The following is a 23,695-nucleotide window of genomic DNA, read 5'->3' on the forward strand; positions in this document are numbered from 1 at the left end:
CTCAACATCTACAAGTAAAACCAACTCAACATCACAACACCACCATTATGTCATGAGTCAAAGCAAAAAGTGGAATCGGTTGCTTCTGTTGACCCTTGTGCACGTATGACACCATATGCCACATCATTCCACCAAGGGTTACAGCCAAAGCCTGGTATCGATTGGTTCACCCACAATATCATTGAAATTGTAATCTATCACAGTGCAAGCAGAGTGCTATCAACTATTTATTGAGGTGCAGTAACGAATTTTATCTGAAATGAAATTTACTGGCATACTGTTTACATATTCAAAGAGAACTGCTAATGTATATGTTAGAATACAGAAGCTTAATTATCACAACAGTGATCACAGTAAACATCTCTTCAACCTTATTTACAAAACAAATATTTTATGTGCCAGCAAACATCGAATGTTAATAAAAAAAATTACTGTAAGTCTACCTAACTTTCTAGCTGCAAATTAAAGTTGATATTTAAAAGAAGCAGATCAGAATAAGCTCCATGTTTATGCTTATGTATTATAAATGTCAATGAGTAGTGATTTAAGAAGTTCTCTAGCTTCTGCTAAATATTTAATCCACACTATTCCCTCTGTCTGATGTTCAACACACACGTTTTATTCACAGTGTTGTGGATCATTACGTTTAACAAAAAGATCTGGATTCTGTATTACACTGTATTCTTCTTACTCCCAACCATATTACTGATTTATGTTTATTCATTCAGAACACTACATACAGAAATTATTAAAACAATGGTAAGATATACAAGAAAACTACTTACAGTGGAGTCTGGCACAGTCGATATCTCATCTGTTGGCTCTGTTTTTATCCAAATAATGTTTCTGTAATCCATTGCTGCAGTGTGAAGGCCCTGAAAAACAAGGAATCAGATAAAAACAGTCATATTCAAAATTCATTATCACAATAAGAGAACTCATGAACAGCATCAACATATGAGCCAGTGCACACAAAACAAATTTAACACTGCGTAAAGAAAACAAATTGTAATGACAACAGGTCGACAGCTCTCTGCTTAAGAAGAGTTGAAACAAATTACCTCAAAATGTCAGATCAAATTCACATGCAATGGAAAAAAATGATTATTGATGTTTCTTTGAAACAGGGGCCAATGGTACACTATAATAATGTAGGCATTATGAGACATGAATATTTAGCTTTCCAAATGAATTCTAATTTCAGCAATATGGCCATGCAAAGCGACTCATACAAGCAAAGTGATTTTTCCTACTAAAACAATTTACTACAGACAACTTCAATTTAACATATGATGAGAAAATTTGAAATGAAGCTTGCAGCCTTCTGTGAGCTCAATGTTTTTAAATATATTATGGACGTTTGGTAATGAATGCTGTCATCCAACAGATTTATAATCCGATTCTTACTGATATAACCAAGAACAAAAGAGAATTTCTTAATCGCATATAAGACACTGAAAGGCTTAATCTCTGAACACAGATGTCATTCTATACACTGTTTACTCACTAAGTTGCAGGCATAAAATGAAATTCTGCCCCTTCTGAATTCAGCAGCCTTCAGACGGTAATTTAATATGCATTTCATCCCCATCATTGCTGTATATACAAATGTAGAACAACTACTGCCACGGCGGAATCTTAATAATTCCCGTACTTAAGTTCATACTAGAGAAGTGCTCAAAACTTTCTGAACAGCCACAGTAAACCACAGACACGGCCTAATACCTTCTACAGCATTTTCTTTCATTCCAATACAAACATTATCTGATAAGATGTATAAATTACTGGTATTTGAATCTGAAATACTAAGATTAGTACCCAACTTCACACGCAATAATCCGGAGCAGCTACACAGCTAACACACTTCTTGTCTCTTCACAACTAGGTACATCATCAGCGGCGGTAAGCAAGTTAACATAAACATACTAGTATAGTGACTGTACGAATTTCATTACACGTCTTCTCTCGCCCATCACAAAGTATTTAACGACGATTTTCATTTTAACTTGAGATCGCAAGGTAAAGATACTGCCTTTTACAAACTACGGGAGAACATATGCATAGATGTCATGTGGACAAATTACCGGGCACTTCACAAGACGATATGGGCCTACGCACATGTAATATTTTTCATAACTTGCAACTTCATAGAAGTTAACAGCGACGTTTTATCGAGGTAACATAACCTAAAACAACTGCACAAGCTGTCCCTCTCGACACTCCGTCACCACATTTTCCAAACGTCACCCAACCACAGTTATTCAGATGTCGATAAAATCGCAGTGAAGTTTGTCGCCTAAATCATATTAAACTGTTACGATATTGATAGAAATAGATACGAGTGTTTCATAAAAATATACTCACAAGTTGCTTTATGTGTCCTACCCAGTTATAATAGAAAGGAAATTGTAGTTGGGTTTATGTTCGAAAATAAATTTTAGTCTTTCGTTCTTTCATGTATATAATCCTCCTCACTTTTTTATTGCTCGGAGGACGCAGTTTTTATTTATTCTACTGGCTACAAGATCGCGACCACTTTGCTAGAATCAAGAATGGCTGCTTAATGATGAGTACCTAACTCGAAAGATGTTTTCATCTTGGGGTTGTAGTTCGTATTTTTCCATTTTTGATGCAAGTTCGACAAGCAGTGACTCTGTGGATATTGCAAAGCATATTTTACATTCTCTCTAGAGGCATGAAAAAGCGGAATCACAAAAAATGACGAACTAGAGGAAAATACCAGCTATACTACATAGGTCAGACAGTCACATAAACGTCAGTATTTAATACTATTAAAATAAATGAGCCCCTTGATGATCGTAGGACTCACTCGAAAACGTCTAAGAGTTAAACAAATAAGAATTTGTCTTTGCTTGCTGTTATACAACCAAAGGTATTCATCATCAATGGATGGAATTACAAGATAGGTTCACCTTCACCTCTTCCGCAGCTCGTTTTCTTTGAACGCAATACGTTTTCCTTGGCTTGTTGGTAGATCTGTAGGAGTCTTCAGTCTTGAGTCTAAACTGATGTTGACGTAAGGTCTTCCATAATCCCAGATATTAAACAAAATCAACAGATTGCATATATGAATGAATAAAAACAACGAATTAATCTGAAATAACAGTAAACTCATAATCTGATACAGTTACATTTGCTCGCGTCTCGTGAAGCAGTTTCGAATGTCATGTTATGATGCCATAGTAACTTTTGGTGAAAGTCTTGTTATTATTATTGGTGTTGTTTTCGTTGGGAAATACGGAAGCGTCCGATCCCGCCCGTCTGCTTTGACCTATGACGTCACAAATATGGCGGAAACGACCATAAACCTGAGGATGCTAAATTCACCCAACCTGGATATGATGTGACGTCATTATGACGTATTTACGCTTTAGTCGATTAACACACCTATCGACTTTTATAAACGTACGAGATTCTAAACTGTAATCAGCTAGTGGTTTGTTTTGACACGTGCGATTCTGAAAACAGCTCAGTGTGGCAGCGTATATGTATTTCGCCAAAATAAAAGAGCTGGATACTAATAGAAATATTCGTGACCGTGGCCTTGAAAACATCACGTAAAAAAGTTAAGTCTTCTTATGTCCCGACCAGATTAGATTGTGTGATTGTTGTATTGAATGGTTACGCCGAAAATAATATTTATTTATTATCAACATTTTAGTATGGTTTCATACAATTGGTCTTGTCAGTACATATTAGATTGTAGCAGCATACGCTTGCAGACTTTTTTTTCTTAATTTATATAGCTGAAAGAGAACTCGTGCAAGTTTGTTAGCTAAGTAATTTATATGTACATCCAAAGATAGTCTTTTATCAACCATAATTCATAGTAATTTTATACTCGGACCGCAGAGACAGGTACCTTAGTGTCCAGTAATGACTGATGTGTAGAATGATTGAATTTCGAACTTAAAAAGAAAAATCGTCGACCGGAGATGAAATACGAGGGGAAGTGGATTTCTCAATGTAATCTTAACCAAAGGTTAGTGTCTAGTACTGATTGACGTATGAAATGATTGAATGCAGTGTCAAAGCATTCCATGGTGGTATGATAGTGTCAAAGCATTCCATGGTGGTAAGCTTTCCTCTCATTAGTCTCTCGAATGCTGAACACATAATTAGAGACGAGCAAACGAAAAACAACGCACAGGACACAACCACAGTACAATACATGATTTAAACGCAAGGAACGCAAAACACATTTAAACGAATGGCGCAGAGCACAGCGCTACCCTGTCACAATCTCTCGAAACCTTTGGGTCGAATAGTCGATATACGGTTTCTATCGTTTTCGATGTAGCGTGTATACGTCATAATGACGTCACATCGTATCCAAGTCCGGTGAACTTAGCATCCTCCCCATAAACAGCGATTCCAATATGGCGCATATTAAGTAGTTACTTACACATTATGAGGACGAAAATACATCGAAAAAGAAACACACACACGTTCCACAAAAAGCCTAATGACACTAACGGGACAAGCGCGGGAAAAAAGGGGTTTTTGCGTGGGGACAAACTAAATATAAACGAATTTACAGACCCACCCTCAAACAAAACCACGCAAAACGACGAAAAAAAACAGACTTCACAAAACACCCCAAATACCACTAAACACAATATCATCTGGATTTGAACACTTCCCTAGACCTATATAGCTCAACAGCAGCTCCCGAACTCACAAATTGGGATCGAACACTTCCCTTGACCTATACAACTCAACAGCAGTTCCCGATCACATAAATTGAGATTGAACACTTCCCTTGACCTATATAGCCTAAAAACATCTCCCAATACCAACAGCCACACATTGGGATCGAACACTTCACTTGACCTGTTATCCTTACATCTCCACATAAAGCCGTCCCTGGTCCGAGATGCCGGAACTTTAAGTAAGCCTCATTTCTTCACGACATACTGAACACTTCACGACTTCATCCAAAAATCCGAATAGTTGAAGAAATTTTTTTTAGAGACAACGCACTGTCTCCCACCATGGCCGACAACCGAAAACTGTTGATCCTGTCAGTCATATCCATACCTACCAATGACATAAAAAAAGCAATTTACCAAAATTCACACACGACACCACACTCGCAAACTAAACCAAAAACATCACCTAACACACCACCAGAGAGCACCACCGATCGCATCAAAACGACACCTACAAACATGCCACTCTCACAAACTAAATTCCGCGCCGTCGTGACGTCACACACCACAACAGCCTTACGTCACGGGTCAAAGCTAACGGGTGGGATCGACTGCTTCGGTCAACCCGGCGAAGTGATAGTAGTTTGGTACAGTGCGTGAATATAGTATGGAATAATGGTTAATGCAAAAAAGCCATCAGACTTATTTTCTAACAGCATGTAAGTTTTCCAATTCCGAAAGAGGGATGATAATTTACCCAGTAATATTGTGGTATGTATTACATACGTATGCTGTACATTTATGGAAAACCCAAGGTCCTGTATGTATAGCGCCTAGTCAAGACGCTGTTCTTGATACATACAATAACATTTGTGCGTGTATATTCTGTAACTTCACAAAACTAACGACTTAACTGTGATTTATTGTGTGTAATTTCTGCTGCAGTTTATGCCGCTATCTCCAATAAATGTGAAAGTAATTGTTAAAATACTTCGTTACGGATTAGATACACATTGTCAGTATTTTTGTGCTCATATTGCCTTGCATACCCTCATGTGTGGCAATAATATTTGTGAAGAGATGACTAGGGACAATAGCAATCTGATTGCAGCTTCTCTAGATTATAACATTAGCTATTGTGTAATAATGAATATTTTGGATTGAAGTGTTTATAGTCATATTTCGAGTATTAGTTATATGGAAATGCAAAGAAAGGATAAGCTGTAGTAGGTATTAATTGATGCCAATCAGAACGCTTTGGGCATTCATTTAATTACTCTGTTCTGTGCTATAGGTCTGCAAAGAATGTGTTAACAGTGCAAGTTGCAGGGCAGTTTAATACAAGCGTAATGCGATAGTTCTTTTGTACAAATGTGTAAATGCAAATGGTTCAGGAAGAGCCAAGAGGTAAATGTATTTTTCACTGAGAAAGAGCATTGCATGACATCAGAACTTTCACCATGACCATAAAGCAGTAAGCTGTTTCAGTAATCAGTTTAGTAAGAGAAAATTAACCAGATAAAATGTTTTTGCTGATCAATAATAGGTTGTTTTACGATGCTGTATGTGTGCTTGAATCTAGTGAATGGTTAGAGGTTCGAATATTGCAGTGATTTTTCTAAATTGGGTAGGGCTATAAAATTTTGAATGTGTACAAGGAACGTACCAGAAAATGGCTGTGTTAAGAAAGGATAGAAAATTGTCTGCTAAAAATGAACTTCACAGGCTGCTAATATTCATTTTCTGTGGGTCAACTAAATTAAATAGTATAACATAGTTAACAATCTTCATAATGACATATGAGCCTAGAGATAATGTTTTTCAAGTGCTGCGTAAATGATGTAGTAAAAATCATGTAATGTTCTTATTTACATTAATAAGAACAGGATTTAAACTTCTTGGATAATAGTATAAATTAAGATGTTCCCAAAATAGATAAAACAGTGAGCCTGCAGGAGGTTCAAGCTCAATTTCAACCTTTTTTTTTTTCTTTATCTGTAAAATTGCTTGACAGTAGGCAACTGGTTTTATTCAGCAAAGTCACTATACATTTATTGTTGTTTTTCTTTCTTTATTTCTTATTTTATTATTACTATTATTTTTTCATTTATCATAATACTTAAATGTTTGAAAAATAGAAAAATGCCTCTGTTGCAAGTGTTTTATTAGTAATGACTTCTTTCTTGCAGTTACTGTAAGAGACCACATTAGTCATATTTAAACGCCTTTGATATGACAGCTTTTAAATTCTTATTTTTATTAATGATGTTTCTCTTTGTACAAAGGCTACCAGCAAATTTACTCTCTTTGCGGATGATACACCTCTTTTAGTTGAAAAAAATACCAGATGATGACATTACAACATGTGCCAACTTTGTGTTCCATGATCTTCATAAGTGGTCCAGCTGGAAATAAATGTACATTCATTTTGATGGGTCTCAAAGTTCAGGAGGGCATAAATCTAAGCTGTAATGAGCATAATACACAGAAAGTTTATTCTTCAAAAATTATAAGCCTCCTCATCCCTAATAAACCAAATTGGTCTTGCCACATTCTGGACTTCAGAAAAAGACTTATTTGAGCAACTTATTCTCTACATATTATAGCAGCAACTGCTAATACTGATGATGGTAAGATTGGTTATTTTTGCTATTTTCATCCATTGTTGTCCAATAGCATAATATTTGGGGTGATCAACCAATGGAAAATAAAGTATTTGTCATTCAGAAAAGAACAAGCCAAATTATAAGGTCAGTTAACAGAAGACATTCATGGAGAAATATTGTAAACTGCATAAAAGATTAACAATGACCTCACAATACATCCTATCCTTTATGCGCCTTTTAATTAAGAACCTCCCCATGTGCAAAGCCAATAGCGTGTTTCATGACTATGACACAAGGTTAAAACATGACTTGAGGTTGATAGAAAAAACTTGTCTAGTACAAAAGGGAGTCATTACTCAATTATTAATGGTGTTTAATGCTCTCCCATCAGGCAATGGGGGAAAAAACACCAGTATAATACCACAGTTTAAAAGTAAATTAAAGGATTATCTTCTGGAAAACTCCCATTACCCTCTTCATGAATTCTTTAATATAAACATTTCTACAATGAAATTTAGATAAGACACACATTGTACGTCTAATATTTACTATTACCAATTTGTAGTGGAATACAGTTACTTACATTAGCACAGAAATTTTCACTCAGGCTGCTGATGAACTTCAGTTCTATCAAATTTGTATTGTTGAATAATTTTAGTGTGTTATTTGATTGTTGTATACCTCTGTTCACGATTGGAAATGTCTAAGCTGGTAATTATTTGCATATTTTGTTCCTGTATTCATATTACAATTTGCATCTATTAGCAACTATAAGTACTGTCCTCATATATAATTATGACTTGTTCCAAATCCATGCAGTTCTCTTGTATACTGGATCAACGGAACACAAATTGATAAATAAAATATGTCTAATGTGGTCTCGATGGTTTAAGGTAATCTGAAGGTAAGCTAAGAATGGAAAATGTGTCAATATTAATACAACACTTGCAACAGAGACTATTTTCTATTTTTGGGACATTGAGCCACTGTTGTTGCTTCAAGCCAAAATTGAGAGGAATAATGTATACATAACACTTGAGTTACACTTTATGTGGATAAGCAAAGTGTGTCTTCCATAGTGTTCAACGTATGATACACTTCCTTGTGATGTACAGAAACTATGATGTTTAAACTGCATAAAAGATTAACAATAACCTCACAATAATTCTTATTTTCTGTCATTTGAACTATGTTTTTATGTATCTCTTCAGAAACAGTGAGCTGTAAATTAGTGCCTGTCAATGGATGCTCTGTGTTCCCCAGCCACTGTAAAATTTATTTCTTGTGTAGTGGTCAGAAAAATGCCACCTTTAATGTGTATGTCACAGTGACAATAGAAATGTAACGTTTGGTTATTCCCTGCCTGTGGACTTTAGATGATAATTTTCAACTGAGAGTATAGGGTGAATCATACAATTTTATGTATACAGTAAATGTATAGCAAAGAAATCAGGATGACATTGTATGGGCACATATGAGGTTATTACATATTTTCTGTTTGAATGTAACAGTTAATATTTAATTTGATATTTAACGTCACTCATACCGTATACACATCTCCCTGGAAGATAAACTTTTAAATTATTGTAAAATACATTTAATTTCTTTAGTTCCTTAATTGATTTTTGAAACTTCTTAAAGAACCATCTGTCTGTTATTATTAGTTTGAGATTCCACTGTCTTGTGTAATTATTTTCCTTCCCTCTAGCTAGAATGTAATGTACCTCCATGTTTGGTAGGTGTTTTAACATTTACTCTCATTGTCATCATATTGTGATATATATACAGTGAGTGCACGTTCATAAGTTTTTGTTTTTGATGTACAAAAGCTTGTCTACAAATTTGTCGGGGTGGTTTTTTGGCTATTCATCTCAGTGCTTTCATGAATTTTAAATATTGTTCTTAAGCAGCTATCTTGTGCTCTTCCCCATTCACAAATTGAGTAGGATTAATATGGAAACAAGTTATATTGTTCATTGCTCTGAGAACTTTATCATCCACAACTTTTGCAGTTTCCCGTATGAAGAAAATCTTTGTTTATCATTTTGCACAGTACATCTATGTGCTCTCCCCATGTTAAATGCTCACCTATAATAGTTCCTAAAAATTTTTGTCACTTGCCTTTTAATTGCCTCAGTGTTTAATATTTACATTATACACACATTGCTTTAAGAATGAAATTTTCACTCTGCAGCAATGTGTGCACTGATATGAGACTTCATGACAGATTACAGCTGTGTGCTGGACTGAGATTTGAACTCGGGAGTTTGAGTCTCGGTCCAGTACACAGTTTTAATTTGCCAGGAAGTGTCACAATGTTTTAGACTGATTTATAAGAATATTGTTTTGTACTAGATATTTATTTGCGGTTTCAGTATGTATGAGTGCTTCCATTTTAAGCTCCCTTTGTCTCATCTACACATACAATGGTAATCTCATCAGCATACGTTGTAAGTAACTGTTTTATACAGTCTGGGATGTCAGTTATGTTGAGCAGGATTTCCCAAATTGTGTTCCATGGGACGTTAATAACTGCTCAATGAAAAGCTAGGGGAGTCATGTTTTCTCTCTCTCTCTCTCTCTCTCTCTCTCTCCCTCCCCCTCCCCCCCTTCTCTCCCTCTCTCCCCTTTCCTCTTCCCACTCCCACCTTTTCCACATCCCCCTCCCTCTCTTCCCTCTGTTGACACTTTGGTTATACTAATCACATGTTAAAAATTTATTATGATTTCTGTGTTATGATTTAAAATTGAAGTTATCACTGACTAAAATAAATCTCTCTAATTTTTTGAAATATTATTGACCTTCAAAATAAATAAGGTGTTCCATCAATGGACCAGGATTTTCACTATGTTCCATCAGAGGAAAATTTTGGGAACCTGTGACATTGAGAATAGACAGTATTGACCCAAGCACTGAACCTTGTGCCATATGATGTCTCATAATTTGTAATTCAGATCTGTAATTAATTATATTTTCTCCACTTATACGTCTCATTTCTGTTTACTGTTTTCTATTCGTAATATGCAATTTGACTATCTCATAGCATTTCCCTTGAATCCGACACTGATAGAGTTTCTCCATTATCCTAGAATTATTTATGTAGTCAAATAATTTATATAGGTCCACAAAGATCCCACAGATCTCCTGTTGCCTGTCAAGTGAACTCAGAATATGGTCTTCTAAATCTGTTGATTACGTTATTGTTGATTTCCCTTCTATGAAACCATATTGTGATGAGTACATTACTTGAAATTTTATTCTTTATTATCATTTCACACAGTTTAGCAAAATTGGGGATCAGTGATATTGGCCTGTAGTCTCAAAATTAACTTCTTTATATTTTCTTAAATACTGGCTGTACTCTACTTGTTTTTAGTGATTCTGCTAATATGCCTTCCTATAACACAGCAATCAGCATGTGTATTAAGGGTTGTAGTATACTTCCCCTAATTTCTTCATGGTATGGTTTATATGTGGGATTTTTAGTATTGTATGTTCTTCATCTGTTTTGTTTTCAGTTCTACTGCTACAGTTGTATATGTCATCAGTGTCTGATATTTCTCTAGGATGTACATCACTTATGGTATCTTTCAGTGAACAAATGCGCTCTGTAAATACTGTAGTAAGTCTTTAGTGTAATTACCTGCTTTAACTACAGCTGCCTTAATGAATAATGACTTTCCTTTTCTGATGAAACTGCTGTTTGTGATAATGTAGGACTGGAGGGCTTGATTATTAAGTATTGAAGCTAGAATGTAATTGGTCTTTCTAATTTTTTTTTCAATGGGTTTCAACAGTTAAAAATCAGCCTCTCTCAGATGTTCAACACCCGTCGCCCACTGTATGGCAGGAAGTGAATGCTGTCTCAATCCTGATGGAGCTCGGGATCTTGGCTGACCCACAACCCCACCCTCCTCCCAGGAAAGCTTCCCGCAAGATCAGATGGTGAGCCTTGAACACACACCAAATGTGCAAACCACTGCAGCAGTATCCGTGAAACTAGGACCACAATCACTACCTTCATTCTGGAAGTAAGATAGCAGTGAGCTAAACAACTTAAGTTTCCAATGAATAGTTAAGTTTTTTTATCAACCTTTTAAGCTCTAATGGGGGTAGCCCATGACCAAATGCGAACTACTTAGCCCCATGGTAAGTATAAATATCACAGAACAAGAAAGGGCAGTAGACCATTCAATACTAGGGTAATGTTTTAACCATCAAACACATAAATGGCAAGCAAAATGGAATCAGGCTTTAGCAACAAGGTGCTTACAACTTAAACTTAACAGTGGCCAAATGCATGATTACTAAATGAAACTAACAGGTCGCCATCTTTAGCAATGAGGCTTTTACAACTTATTATGCTAAAAGAACTTTATAATGGTGAAGGACATGATTACTCGATTTGAACAGCATGGGCTAACACAACTTAGCAACAAGGCTTTTTAAAATTTACTACACTAAATTAATACTGGCCAAGCTCAATGGCCACTACATTAAAAAAGTCACGCAGACACACTATACATTCTCAGAGCCACAACTGCATTGCAATAGTTTAACCTTAATGGGGCATAGCTATGCAAGTGAAGCCGAACCGGCAGTAACCATTTGGACACTAAGTTGCTGTGCAAAATGATGTTAAATAAGCCCATGTAATCATACCCAGCTTGTCGGTTGTGGTCAGCACTCTTTCTTAAAATTTACTAACTCAGGTAATGCAGCACTTCACTGCTTCCATCATTTTACTACAGTGGACATGCTTTTGTAGTTATTCTTAGCAACAAGGCTGTGAAGCACAGCTGTTGTCAGAGGCAGTCCTTACAGTAACTCACAATGGCTGCACCACTAAATAAGACAAGGATATCAACATGTCACACACAGTTGAACAATAATGTTAGCAATCTGCAGTCATTAACTGCACTTTAATATGATAAAAAACACCACCAAGAACCTGAGGAATCAACTTAGCTGTCTTAGATCTCATAGTCAACCAGTGTGGTCTGTTAGCATTGTCTTCTTAAAGTATAAAGTAAGTTCAACGTTTAATCAATCTCTGCCAGCAGCATTCAAGAAAGACAATGAGAACAATTGCCTGAGCTTAACCACAAATCTTGGCTACAAATTACTGTCTCTACTATCCTGACTGTATTGAGAGATACTTCTTTGGGAGCTGACAGGACTGTCCTCCTCCGCCTCTATCGATCTCTTGTCTGCTCCAAGTTGGATTATGGATGCATTATCTACTCATCTGCATGGCCATCTATCTTACACCACCTAAATACAATACATCATTTGGGGATCCGTCTCACCACTGGTGCCTTCCGTACTAGCCCTGTTGAGTCTCTATGCAGATGCCGCTGAACTACCACTGTCAGACCAGTATGACATCCTACTCAGTAAGTATGCGTGACGGCTTTCTTCTATGCCAGGCCACCCAACCTTTGACCCTTTTTATGATGATATTCTTGACTGCCAGTACAAGATGTATGTTTCTTCTCTGCGGCCTCCCGGCGTCCACTTTCATCCCCTGCTTCAGCAGCTGCAGTGTCCAGCCTCGCTTGTAATACCTAGGCTGTCACCTTTGACACTGAAACATCACTGCACAACCACTCACACATCTAGGCAGGACCAACACACCATGGTATACACAGGAGTTGTGGTAGAACCTCAATGTTGAAAAATGCACATTGCCAGAGGAGGAAACCAACTGGGGAACCTTCCCCCACAAAAGTCTGTGTTACCTGTGCAAGTGAGCCATACCCAGTGGATGAAGCCTACAAAGCAAATGGTCTGACCTGTCTTATGGGTGCGTCAAGGACCTCACCACTCTGGTGAGCAGTGTAACAGCTGTGAGCAGTGTAACAAACCCCCTGAATGATGAAGGGACCCTTAAATCAGGGCAGTAGTTTCTGAAGAATTTTTGTCCTTGCTGTTGGCTGCAAAATTCTTCCAAAAAGCTCTGTCCTCTGCATGGTATTTCAAGGTAGTCTCTTCTGATTGTAATGGAATTCCCATTTCTGCTGCCACCCACTGTGGCCAAGTGGTTCTAGGCGCTTCAGTCTGGAACTGCGCAACTGCTACGCCGCAGATTCGAATCCTGCCTCTGGTGTGGACGTGTGTGATGTTTTTAGGTTAGTTAGGTTTAAGTAGTTCTAAGTTCTGGTGAACTGATGACCTCAGATATTAAGTCCAATAGTGCTCAGAGCCATTTGAACCCATTTCTAGTGTGACTTGTGAATGTTTCTCCAGGCCTTATGAGATTGCTCTTTAAAGTTGGAAGGTGAGAACGTCTCAGCTAACAAATACTCAGTTCTTCACAAGTTGCCCAGTGGTGAATTCAGGACATAGGTGGATATTAGTCAAACTGACATATTCAAATGGCTCTCATGTCTCACTGTATTAAAGGCATAGGCTAACCATCTCAAGGTTTTATTTCACTTTGACTGAATCTCCTGATGGTAAGTGTTATGGGCAGCTTGGAGATTTTGGTTGACCCTTTCAGCGACAGAGAGAGGGATTGGGATAGTATGGCATAGTCTGGTGATGTCCCCCCCCCTCCCCCCCCCACACACATAGCAAACAAAAAATTATTAAATTCCTTGGAGGTGAAAGTTGTAGCATTATCAGATACCCCACAATTCAACTAGGACCAAACACCCCGAATATAGCTTTCAGAGCCTCTATTGGCACCATTGCAGTAGCCATTCTGTTAGTTATTAACCAGGTAAACCTGGAGACAGTATCCATATTGACATATATATAGATAAATTTCCTTTCTTAGAACATGGTAATGGACCCACAAAATTTAGAAATATTTTATTCAAATGTTTCAAATGGCTCTGAGCACTATGGGACTTAACTTCTGACGTCATCAGTCCCCTAGAACTTAGAACTACTTAAACCTAACTAACCTAAGGACATCACACACATCCATGCCCGAGGCAGGATTCGAACCTACGACCATAGCGGTTGCGCGGTTCCAGACTGTAGAGCCTAGAACCACTTGGCCACTCTGGCTGGCACAAATATTTGTTCCATAGGATGTGAGACCATATGTCTAGACAAGATATTCTGTGCAGGCTGACTAGAAGCACACTCTTTACATTTCCTGACAAAATTTCTTATGTTCTTGTCCACACCTGCCCAAACAAAATGTTCCTCAACTTTATCCCTAGTTTCAAACAGTCCAGGGTGCCACCTATTGGGGACACATGAAAGTAGTGTAAAAGAGAAATTGCTGCAGCAGCTGGGTCCACAACTCTTGCCTGAGTTTCACCCCACTTTTGACAATGAAAATGTTCTTTCTTCAATAGGTAGGTGCAGCTCTCCTTGCCCTTGTTAATCACCAGCTCTATCTCTGAATCCCGATTCTGATAATTCTCAATTCTGTAAACTGGTATGGGATACTCAGCCAGTACTGCATTGATCTCATAAGGCAACTTCCGATATCCCTCCAGATCTTGTTCATTCTGGTCCTGATTGTCAAACATTCGACTTAAGGCATCTGTGGCCATATTGTCCATGCTCTTGACAAGTATTATCCTGAACTGGAAAGCAGATATTCATGTCAGCAATCAAGCTATCTGCCCAGTTCTTCTAGGGTGCCTTGGCATTCAAGTAAGGTCCTGATTATTAGTCTCGAGTTCAAACATAAGACTGCTAATGCTTCAAGATCATAAGCAGAATAATGTTGCTCAAAGTGGTTAAGTGAACACGAAGCAAAGGTAACTGAACAAACCCTTCACAATGTTCACGTTGGAGGACAGCCACTATAGCTGTCTTGATGCATCAGTCTGAACGATGCATGTTTTATCAAAATCTGACAGTGCTAAGACTGGTGATGCCGCCAAGGCCTCTTTGACAGCAAGGGAATCAGCATCTTGAGCCTCAACTCACTGAAATTTCACTCCTTTTTCCCTCAAAGCATTCAGTAGGCTGCCTTTTGGGCAAACCTAGGAATGAATTTAGTAAAAAAGCTAGCCATGCCTGTAAATCTTTCCACCTGCTTCGCATACAGGACATAAGAAATTTCGTAATCACCCCAACTTTTGCACTATCTATAGTGGGACCCTCTGCACATACCACGTGCCCAAGGAACTGTATCGAGGGACTAGCTAACCTCGTCTTGTCAGGATTGACTGTAAGGCTGGCCTTGTGTAACCTCTTGGAAACTATCTCAAGATGTCAGAAATGATCTTTCATAGATTTTATCTTGGTGATGAGACAGAAATTCAATTTTAATCCCATTGAAGAGTTGGTTCAGGAGTTGTTACAATACTGCAGCATCTGCTGAAAGGCTGAACAGAAATCAATGAAATTCATATAAGTTCCAATCTGTGCTAAATGTAGTTAACGCCTTGGACGACTCTCATAGGGGTATTTGGTAGTATGGCTGATTTAAATCTGGTGTGCCTAAAACCTTAGCTTCCTTAAACCATGCAAACAGGTGTGGAGATTGGGTAATGATAGTGAATACAAAATTATCTTCTAGTCAACAACAGGCCAAATTTCTCCTTGCTGCTTGCCCCCAGTGGGGTCACAACTCTTCTTTTGAGAACATGTGTGGCTACCACGGGGCGCAGGCCCTTGCAGCATTACTTCCTTTCTATGCTGCATGCTTATACTTCCACAATCCCTTTCTCCCCCTGCCTCTCTATCAGACAGTTTTCTTGCTGACGACACTGCTTGGATCTCATTTATGATTGGGCCTTGAGTTTCCACTTCCAGCATATTCTACAACTTTTCATCAAATAAACACATGGTCTCAACTGTTGGGTTTGACCTGCCATCAATTTTCAAAATTCTACATAAGTGCGGATCATGCAGGGAAGGTCACCCAATGCAGTGTGTGCTCCATCTTTGCACTGTGCCCTTTAATACAGTAATACACCCAAAACCCAGCACAGTAGCCAGCCCATCAAGTACCTGCAAATTAGCCTTCTAACCACACAGGTTTGCACTGTTGCTGCCTGAGCCAAAAACTTCCCATGCATGCCAAGGAGTATGTGCTTGCAGTGACTAGGCAAGGCAACTCTGAGCAATGGTTACTGCATTACCCTTCAAGAGCATTCGTTTGCAGCAATCCAGACTACAGCCCTTTGTGGATACAGGAGATGCAAAAGGTCTAGTGCCACATTTGCTTAAGGGTTAGTTTTCACTAAAGTGAGGTCACACTCATCTGGAGACAGATTGGGTCGAAAGTTGGACGAAGGGTAGCGGTTTGAAGGGCAGAGGGAAATATGTGCCAGGGCAAGAGCCAAGGGAAAAAAACCTCTGTGATAGTTGGGTCAGGTTGTACAGACACTATGACAGGTCATGCAAGGGTAGGCTTTGTTAGTAGTGGGTATCATGCAGGTAGAAACCTTTGACATTGTGCTGTGGCGTTACTCGGCGGCTGCTGCTAGGTGCCATTGTTGGTTTCTCGGTCAGCATCAGCATACCTGTAACAGTTAGGTTCATCATAGTTTTGTGTCTGATAGGTCATATATCAGATTCACAGTGTAGGGTAGTGTTGGCAGTTTGTTTGTGCATTAGTGTGCAAGCTTGTTGGTTTCCATACTGTAGCCTGTCGGTTGGCTTTAATAGCAGCTATCATATCCAGTCAATGTTGCCGACATGCAGGGGCTCACTGATGTTGTCATTTATTGGTGTATGTTAACAAACCATAGGTGGTTATGCCCTAGCTAATAGAGTCTTTTGCCACTTATGCTTTCACCTATGGTTGTGATCATAGTTCCCCAGAGTAAGGATGAAAGGATTGTTCGAGTGCCTCGAGTTCCTGTATAGTCATGTGGTGTGTTTTTTGAATACTTCCTTGAGGGTTTCAAGGTGGTATTCATTGTGAAGCTACACAGTGTATGTGTAGTATGTAGCATTGCTATGACATGTAGCACTTTTTTCTGTATGATCTGTAGGTGTGTAGAAGCTGCATATCCCCAGATGGGAGCTGCGCACATCATCAGAGGTCTAATCAGTGTCATGTATATGGACCTCAACACCCTCCTATTCAGTTTACTTTCCCTGTTGAGCACTGAGTAGAGTTGTTTGAGTCTCGTGTGGGCTCTGATGCTAATGAATTCACTGTGGTTCCCCCATGTAAGTTTCAGGCCCAGCCAGACACCAAGATATCTGACTTTCTCTCGGAAATTTATTGGGCATGCATGTCGACAGTGTTGATGTTCGTGCAGTAGCTTTAGTTTTTGTGTGAACAGAACTGCTCCACACTTGTCAACATTTACTTTAATACACCATCATTCCAACCAAGGCTCAGAAGTTCTGAGTGCCATCTATATTCAGGAATTTATGTTTGTAGGTTTCCAATCTTGTGCAAGGATGCCCATGTCATCTTTGTAGATCGCTAACATTGTGCTGGAAGGTCATTAATGTAGAAATTGAACAAGATGAACCCCAGGATGCTTTCCTGGGGTACTTCTGCTTGGATACCATCATTGTGTCAATTGTTTTCTCTGCACATCAGTGTTAAAACAGCTGTTCATGAGATATGAGTGTATGAGATGTGTGAGTCCGTCAGGGAAACCAACATCACTTAATTTGCGTATAAGGCCATTGTGCCAGAGATGGTCGAAAACTTCTTCAATGTCCAGGAACATGGCCTCTGTTTCTTTGTTTGTGATGTAGCCGTGTGTTATACGTTCAACTATGCAGAGAAGTTGTGTTGTTGAGTGGTGATTCCTAAACCCGAATTGCTCCAGCCTTAGGGTTTCATTGGCGATGCAGTGCCTAGTGATGCATTTTAGCGATACCTTCTCAACAATCACGCCGAGCGAGCACAGCAGACTGATGGGTCAGTAATTGTGTGGGAGGGAGTGGTCCTTCCCTGGCTTCCTGAACATCAGGACCTTGGCCGCCTTTCAAAAGTCAGAGAAGTTTGTTATGTGTGCAAGGTGTTCTACAGCTCTATCCATGAACTCCTGGAGGACATGGTTTAGAATCCCATTGGGCATAGGGGCTTTCCTAGCATTGGTATGCTTGATAGCCCAAGTAATTTCATTTGTACTAGTACGTCAGATTTCATCGCGCATAGGCTGGGCTACAATTCTTGTAACCTCCTGGTCCATTTCATGTGTGAATACTGTATCTGAAGGAGCCAGTTTCGGCATGAAAGACACTGCCAGTGCAGTCATAAGCTCTGCCTTCTCCTTGGTGGAGAAGGCTGTCTTGTCCTTGTAGAGTAGAAATGTAATGTTTTTCCCTGGTGAAGTGTCTGGCTAGCTTCCACATGCCACAATGTGTGGTATGTAGCCCTACGAGTTTCTGCCCCCATTGCTCATTTCGAAATGTTTGTATTTTCTCCTGTATTATACCCTGGAGTCTGTTGGTGTGCAGTTTATAGAACAGGCTCCTGGTACACTGCCAATATCTCGTGAGGCAGTTCCTCATTGAGATAAGGATTTCCTGGGGCAGGGCCATCGAGTGTTGTTTTGGTGTTGTGTGTGGAATGGCATCAGTCATCGTGTCTTGGACAGCAGTAGTAAGAGCCTTCACCACCTCATCAATGTGTTGTGTGTTGATAATTTCATGAGTGTCTGGAATACGACCATCAAGTGTTTCCTAGAACAGGGTCCAATTCGTGTACTTGTAGTTCAGTATTCTGCGTGATTCTGTATCATGTAGTGTTTCTTCTGTGTGTAGTATTACAGGCATGTGGTCTGAGTGCAGATCGTTTTCAACCATAATCTTGAGCATGCATGTGATGCTGTTGATGAGGGCTATATCAAACACATCTGGCCTGAGTTGGGCTTGCGCTGGCATGTACATGGGAATGTCCAGCCCAGGTATAATGTAGTTTTGGCCTAGTGCATATTCGTATAGTTTCTTGCCATTGGGGGTACATATTCGTCAATTCCAGTTGGGGTGTTTTGTGTTTAGATCCTCCAAACCCCCCCCCCCCACTCCACCCCCCCCCCTGTTCTATGTTGAGAACTCTGCAGGTATCGTATGTTACTATGATTTTAGGAGGGTTGTACAGCATTATCAGTGTGGTGCTGCCTGCATTGAACTTGACCCTGACAACTGTGGCTTCTAGTCTCTCAAGTGCAGGGAGCTTGATGTTCGTGTGTTCCACATCTTTGTGTATGATGACGGCAGTGCCAGTTTGTGGTGTACACCAACTCTGAATGCCTTCTTGCTCCTGTGATCAACTGTGAAGGTGACTTTACAGCCTCAAATACTGCCTTTAGAGAAAAACACATATCATATGCAGCAACATGCTACAAATTGTATGTTGGGGATAATCCTACAGTTTGGCTGAGCACTGAGGTCGAAAAATTTCAAGGGAGTTTGTTAAGGTTTACAACAACAATGTACCCATGACCAAATTGAAGGAGGATTAAAATTTGACCAATAACACCATTGACTGTCATATTTGTGGATTACCGTTAGATAAAAAAGCAGAAACTCCTCATAGGAACCACTGTTATCTTACAGGGAAGTCCCATGGCTCATTTCACAATACGTGTAATTTAAAGTACCTGTTACCAAGGCATATACCCGTTTTCTTCCATAATTTAAGCGGGTATGATGCTCACTTTATCGTTGAGCACTTGACTGATTTCGGCATGAAGAAAGATCAGGTCAGTGTCCTGCCTGAGAGTGTCAGAAAATATATTTCTTTCTCCAAATGATGAAACAAGTGTTATGCTCCACTTCCTCGTCATGTTACATTTTATGCAGACACCACTCCATAAACTTGCTGAAACTGTACCTCGGGAGGATATGTACATAACTTGAGCTGCATTTCCCAACAAGGAAAAGGTCCCATCTTCTGACTAGGAGGAAGGTTTTTCCATGCGAGTATCTGGATAGTGTGGCAAAACTCAACGAATCCAGAATACCTGAATTAACTGCATTCTCCAGCAACCTTACAGGTGACGTCAAATTGGTTGCAGACTATTAGCATTGTGTAAATGTCTGGAGGGAATTCTACATCTCCACTTTAGAAGAGTGTGCGTGGCTTTACATGGACATGGACGTGCACTTGCTTGCAAACATTTTTGAGAAATTTCTGGGCTGTGTATGACCACATATTCTCAGATCCCATCTTTCATTACAGCACCTGGGTTGTCTTCGGATGCAATGCAAAAACAAAGTGCAGCATCAAATTATTGACCAATCCTGACATGTTTTTTTTCTTTGAATGAGGAATCTGTGGGGGCCTTTGCCAATGTGTCCATAGGCACACAAAGAGAAATAACCCATGAATGGATGTCAAGTTCAACTGATTCCTTGATGTAAATACCTGGATGTAAATACCTGATGCTTTGTTTGGAGATTAACATGACTTTCAGTATAGACTGTGTGCAGGTCTGTCTCCCAGCCTGTGCGTGCAGGAATATGTGAGGCAGCTGGCGCACGGTGCTCTCTTGTGGAAGGCGAACAGTGCATGCTTCATGATCGGAAGATTTTGAACAGTGTAATTACATATGATGAGTAATTCATTATGGTATTCCTTGTGCAATCAGACTAAAAATGCTCTGCAATTGTTGAAATATTCCATACTGCCTTATCGACCTCAAAATATTTAAATATGTATTCTATACATTGCAGTCAATTACCCAACAATTTCTTTAAATAAATAAGTAAACTATGTTCCAAAAACTGCTTTCTATCCTATAAATTCTTTCAATAGACAATATACCACACATTGGCTTGTCTACCAGAAATTTTTTAAACAATATTCCATACACTGCAGTCGATTTCCCATCAAATAGCCAGTTAATGAGTGTTTTTCCTGCCAATTTCCAGAGGGATGAGAGGAGAGGGGAGTGGGGGTGTGAGGGGATGGGTTAATTAATTTATCAATTAGTTTCATTAATTAGTCAATCAAACTGATAGAGTGGAAGGAGCAATTTGAATAACTGAGGCCTGAAAGTGTATTTGTATCAGCAAGGGGAGGGGAATGGGGAGATTGAGGTGAGGGAGAAGTGTGTAGGGGGGGGGGGGTTCTTGGAAGGACAGATTATCTGCAGGGAGTCATAAATCAGTTAAGAGAACAATGGGTTAAGGGGTGGGGAAGGGGTCATAAATAAAACAATTTTGCGCTCAAATGCATGCGGCCTGCACTAACAAAACATGCCAGAACATAGGTCATCCTACTACTAATAACTATACTCACAAAAGTTTAAAGTCCAGATCGCTCTTGTAAGTAAAGACATGTCCAAACAAAAGGCAATAACTGTATAAGATCCTAAATTTACACTATAATTTACTGATCGGGGAGTCCTTATTCACTCTCTTCTCTGAGGACATGGCTGCAATTCTTACAGTACACTCATCATGTTATTACGCAAAGAATGCGGTGGCAATGCCAGTGGCAGCTGAGGACCATACACACATGACAACCACATGGCAGCATCATGGTCAGCAGAAGTACGCGGCCTGGCCATTGAGTCCATGACACTAATGGAGAAGGCTGCAGTAGTCTTACTGGCAAAGAACGTGGGACGGTGCCTCTGGGTGGCGACAATGGCAGAGGAGTGGCATTGGACTTGGGTAGCGCGCCTGTGAGCTTGATGAACAAGGTGAATGGTATGAATGCGTCTCGCATTTTTTTTCCATGTATCGATGCCAGGCTCAGGGTTAAAGAGTGGTGAATGAAAAGCTGGGCCGTCTGCAACCGTCAAAAGGGGTCACCCCACATGCAGCACCCAAGTGTGTGGCTCGGCGTGCTCAGTATGCATTAATTAGTGCAGCATGCTGTGGGAGGCAGTGAGGCAGCACAGTAGACTTTGTCCCCTTTGTCCCGTTGCCAGTATGTGCAAACGCAGCATTTGGTGCAGCATTGTAGACAACGAGCTGCAGCAGGCAGGTTCGTAGGCTCAGCTCGCAGCATAATAACAGCGGCGAATACTGACCGACCACACAATATCACACATGAATCAAAAGTAAATGTTCGCCCCATGGACTGAACAGTGAGAACGAATCACAATACTGACATCTGCAGGGAGAGGGAGACGGTTGTTGCATACGGGTTATGACCATAATGTACAGGAGGTTGAGTGGTCAGGACTTCTGAGTGAGTATCCAGGGTTAAATGGCAAAACAGGAAATTAGATCAAATAAAGAAAATATATTTCAATGTATGGAATACAAAGGGCGCACCTAGGAAGATAAGGTTCATATTAAGTTATGTTGGTGGCTCGCCATGGGGCGCAGAGACAGAGGATCGGCCTCTCAAGAAAGGCATCTGTTTTAGTTGAGGTCCAGATCAGAAGAGGGGGAAGCAACCGTGTTCTGCTCTGGAGGACCTTCCAGTGTCCACATACATGACCTGTATCTCAAACATGTTACTAACTAAAACCGATGACGTGAATTCGCTAGCAGTTTCATCAGAGGGCCCAAGATGTCTCTTTCCACCAGCTTCAACCAGACAGAACTGCCATAGTTCTGAAAGGCAAGCAACCTGTGTCATGTAGGCACAGTAGAAGTTGCTCTGGGAGAAGACTTGTAAAGATTTGACTGGGGGCTTTGAAATAAATTTTTACAACCAATTCCCTAATCACTCCTTGACTGGCTGCCATCCTGTACAGGTCTCATACAGATATGATTTTATGTATATAGACTGAAGCAGCGAGTGAAAATTTTTTACCAAGGCTGGGAATCGAACCCGGGTCTCTTTCTTATTGGGGAGGTGCATTTGTCACTTAGCCACCTTGGCACAGTGTTTCACATGACTACATGGATTACCCTGGCATACCTCCCTCCTCGATCCAGATTCTCACTGCCACCCCAGTCTATTTTAAATTCCTCTTACACACTAACAGAACTGCCAAGGCTCTCCATGTTCTGGAATAGCACCTAAGCATCTAACATAAATGGGGGATGCAGCCTGAAACCCAGGTGCAGGTACTCATACAAATGAAACAACACAGTTCGAGAGACTTTACTAACCCCATACAGATATGATTTTATTTATATACTGTGATCTTATGATGTGTTTTGTATGGTTTTCTCAGATTTTATTTTTTTAGCAATGTCGATGTTTTTTGCAGTGTTCTTTGTCTTGAATGGTGTTAATTTTATTATTCAATTTTTAGTTTGCTCCCACCCAAAACACTTTATTTCCTATGGTTGTCCCACTGATTCTACTGGATGTGGTCAGTGTAATGGTTTGTGTGCTATTTGTATTTCTGCTGGAGCTATGATCGATGTTTGGTCAATATGTAGGACATGCTGAAATAGAGTTTTTGGTGGGGTAACGACGTCAATGGTCAATTGAGTATTCCCTATTTTCTGAATTTAATTTGCCATCTGTGAACAGTGTGTTAGCTGCTCCGTGTGAGGTAGGGAGACAGTCAACAAAGGGCTGTAGGTATTTTCTGGCATTTTGAGGCCTTTTCGGTAGTTTGATGTAATGTCTTGATATCTGTATGCTGGGACACAAAATGATAGCTGTT

At 39.6% G+C, this 23,695-nt stretch overlaps 1 protein-coding gene across 40 annotated transcripts in view; it reads right to left on the minus strand.

Annotated features, from left to right (window-relative positions):
- Positions 1-23,695, minus strand: part of LOC126212861 (zinc finger protein 83-like) — a 1,762,073-nt gene that overhangs the window by 1,480,892 nt on the left and 257,486 nt on the right. For 7 of the 40 annotated variants that reach the window (XM_049940329.1, XM_049940327.1, XM_049940326.1 and 4 more), the window contains exons 1-2: positions 1,508-1,800; positions 786-875 (exon numbers count right to left, since the gene is read on the minus strand). In XM_049940329.1, the coding sequence (XP_049796286.1) occupies positions 786-875; positions 1,508-1,594 (177 nt within the window). In that variant the 5' untranslated portion in view covers positions 1,595-1,800. The other 33 variants (XM_049940336.1, XM_049940333.1, XM_049940337.1 and 30 more) reach the window with 17 other exon arrangements.

Source organism: Schistocerca nitens, chromosome 11, assembly GCF_023898315.1.
Source record: "Schistocerca nitens isolate TAMUIC-IGC-003100 chromosome 11, iqSchNite1.1, whole genome shotgun sequence".
Lineage (NCBI taxonomy): Eukaryota > Metazoa > Arthropoda > Insecta > Orthoptera > Acrididae > Schistocerca > Schistocerca nitens.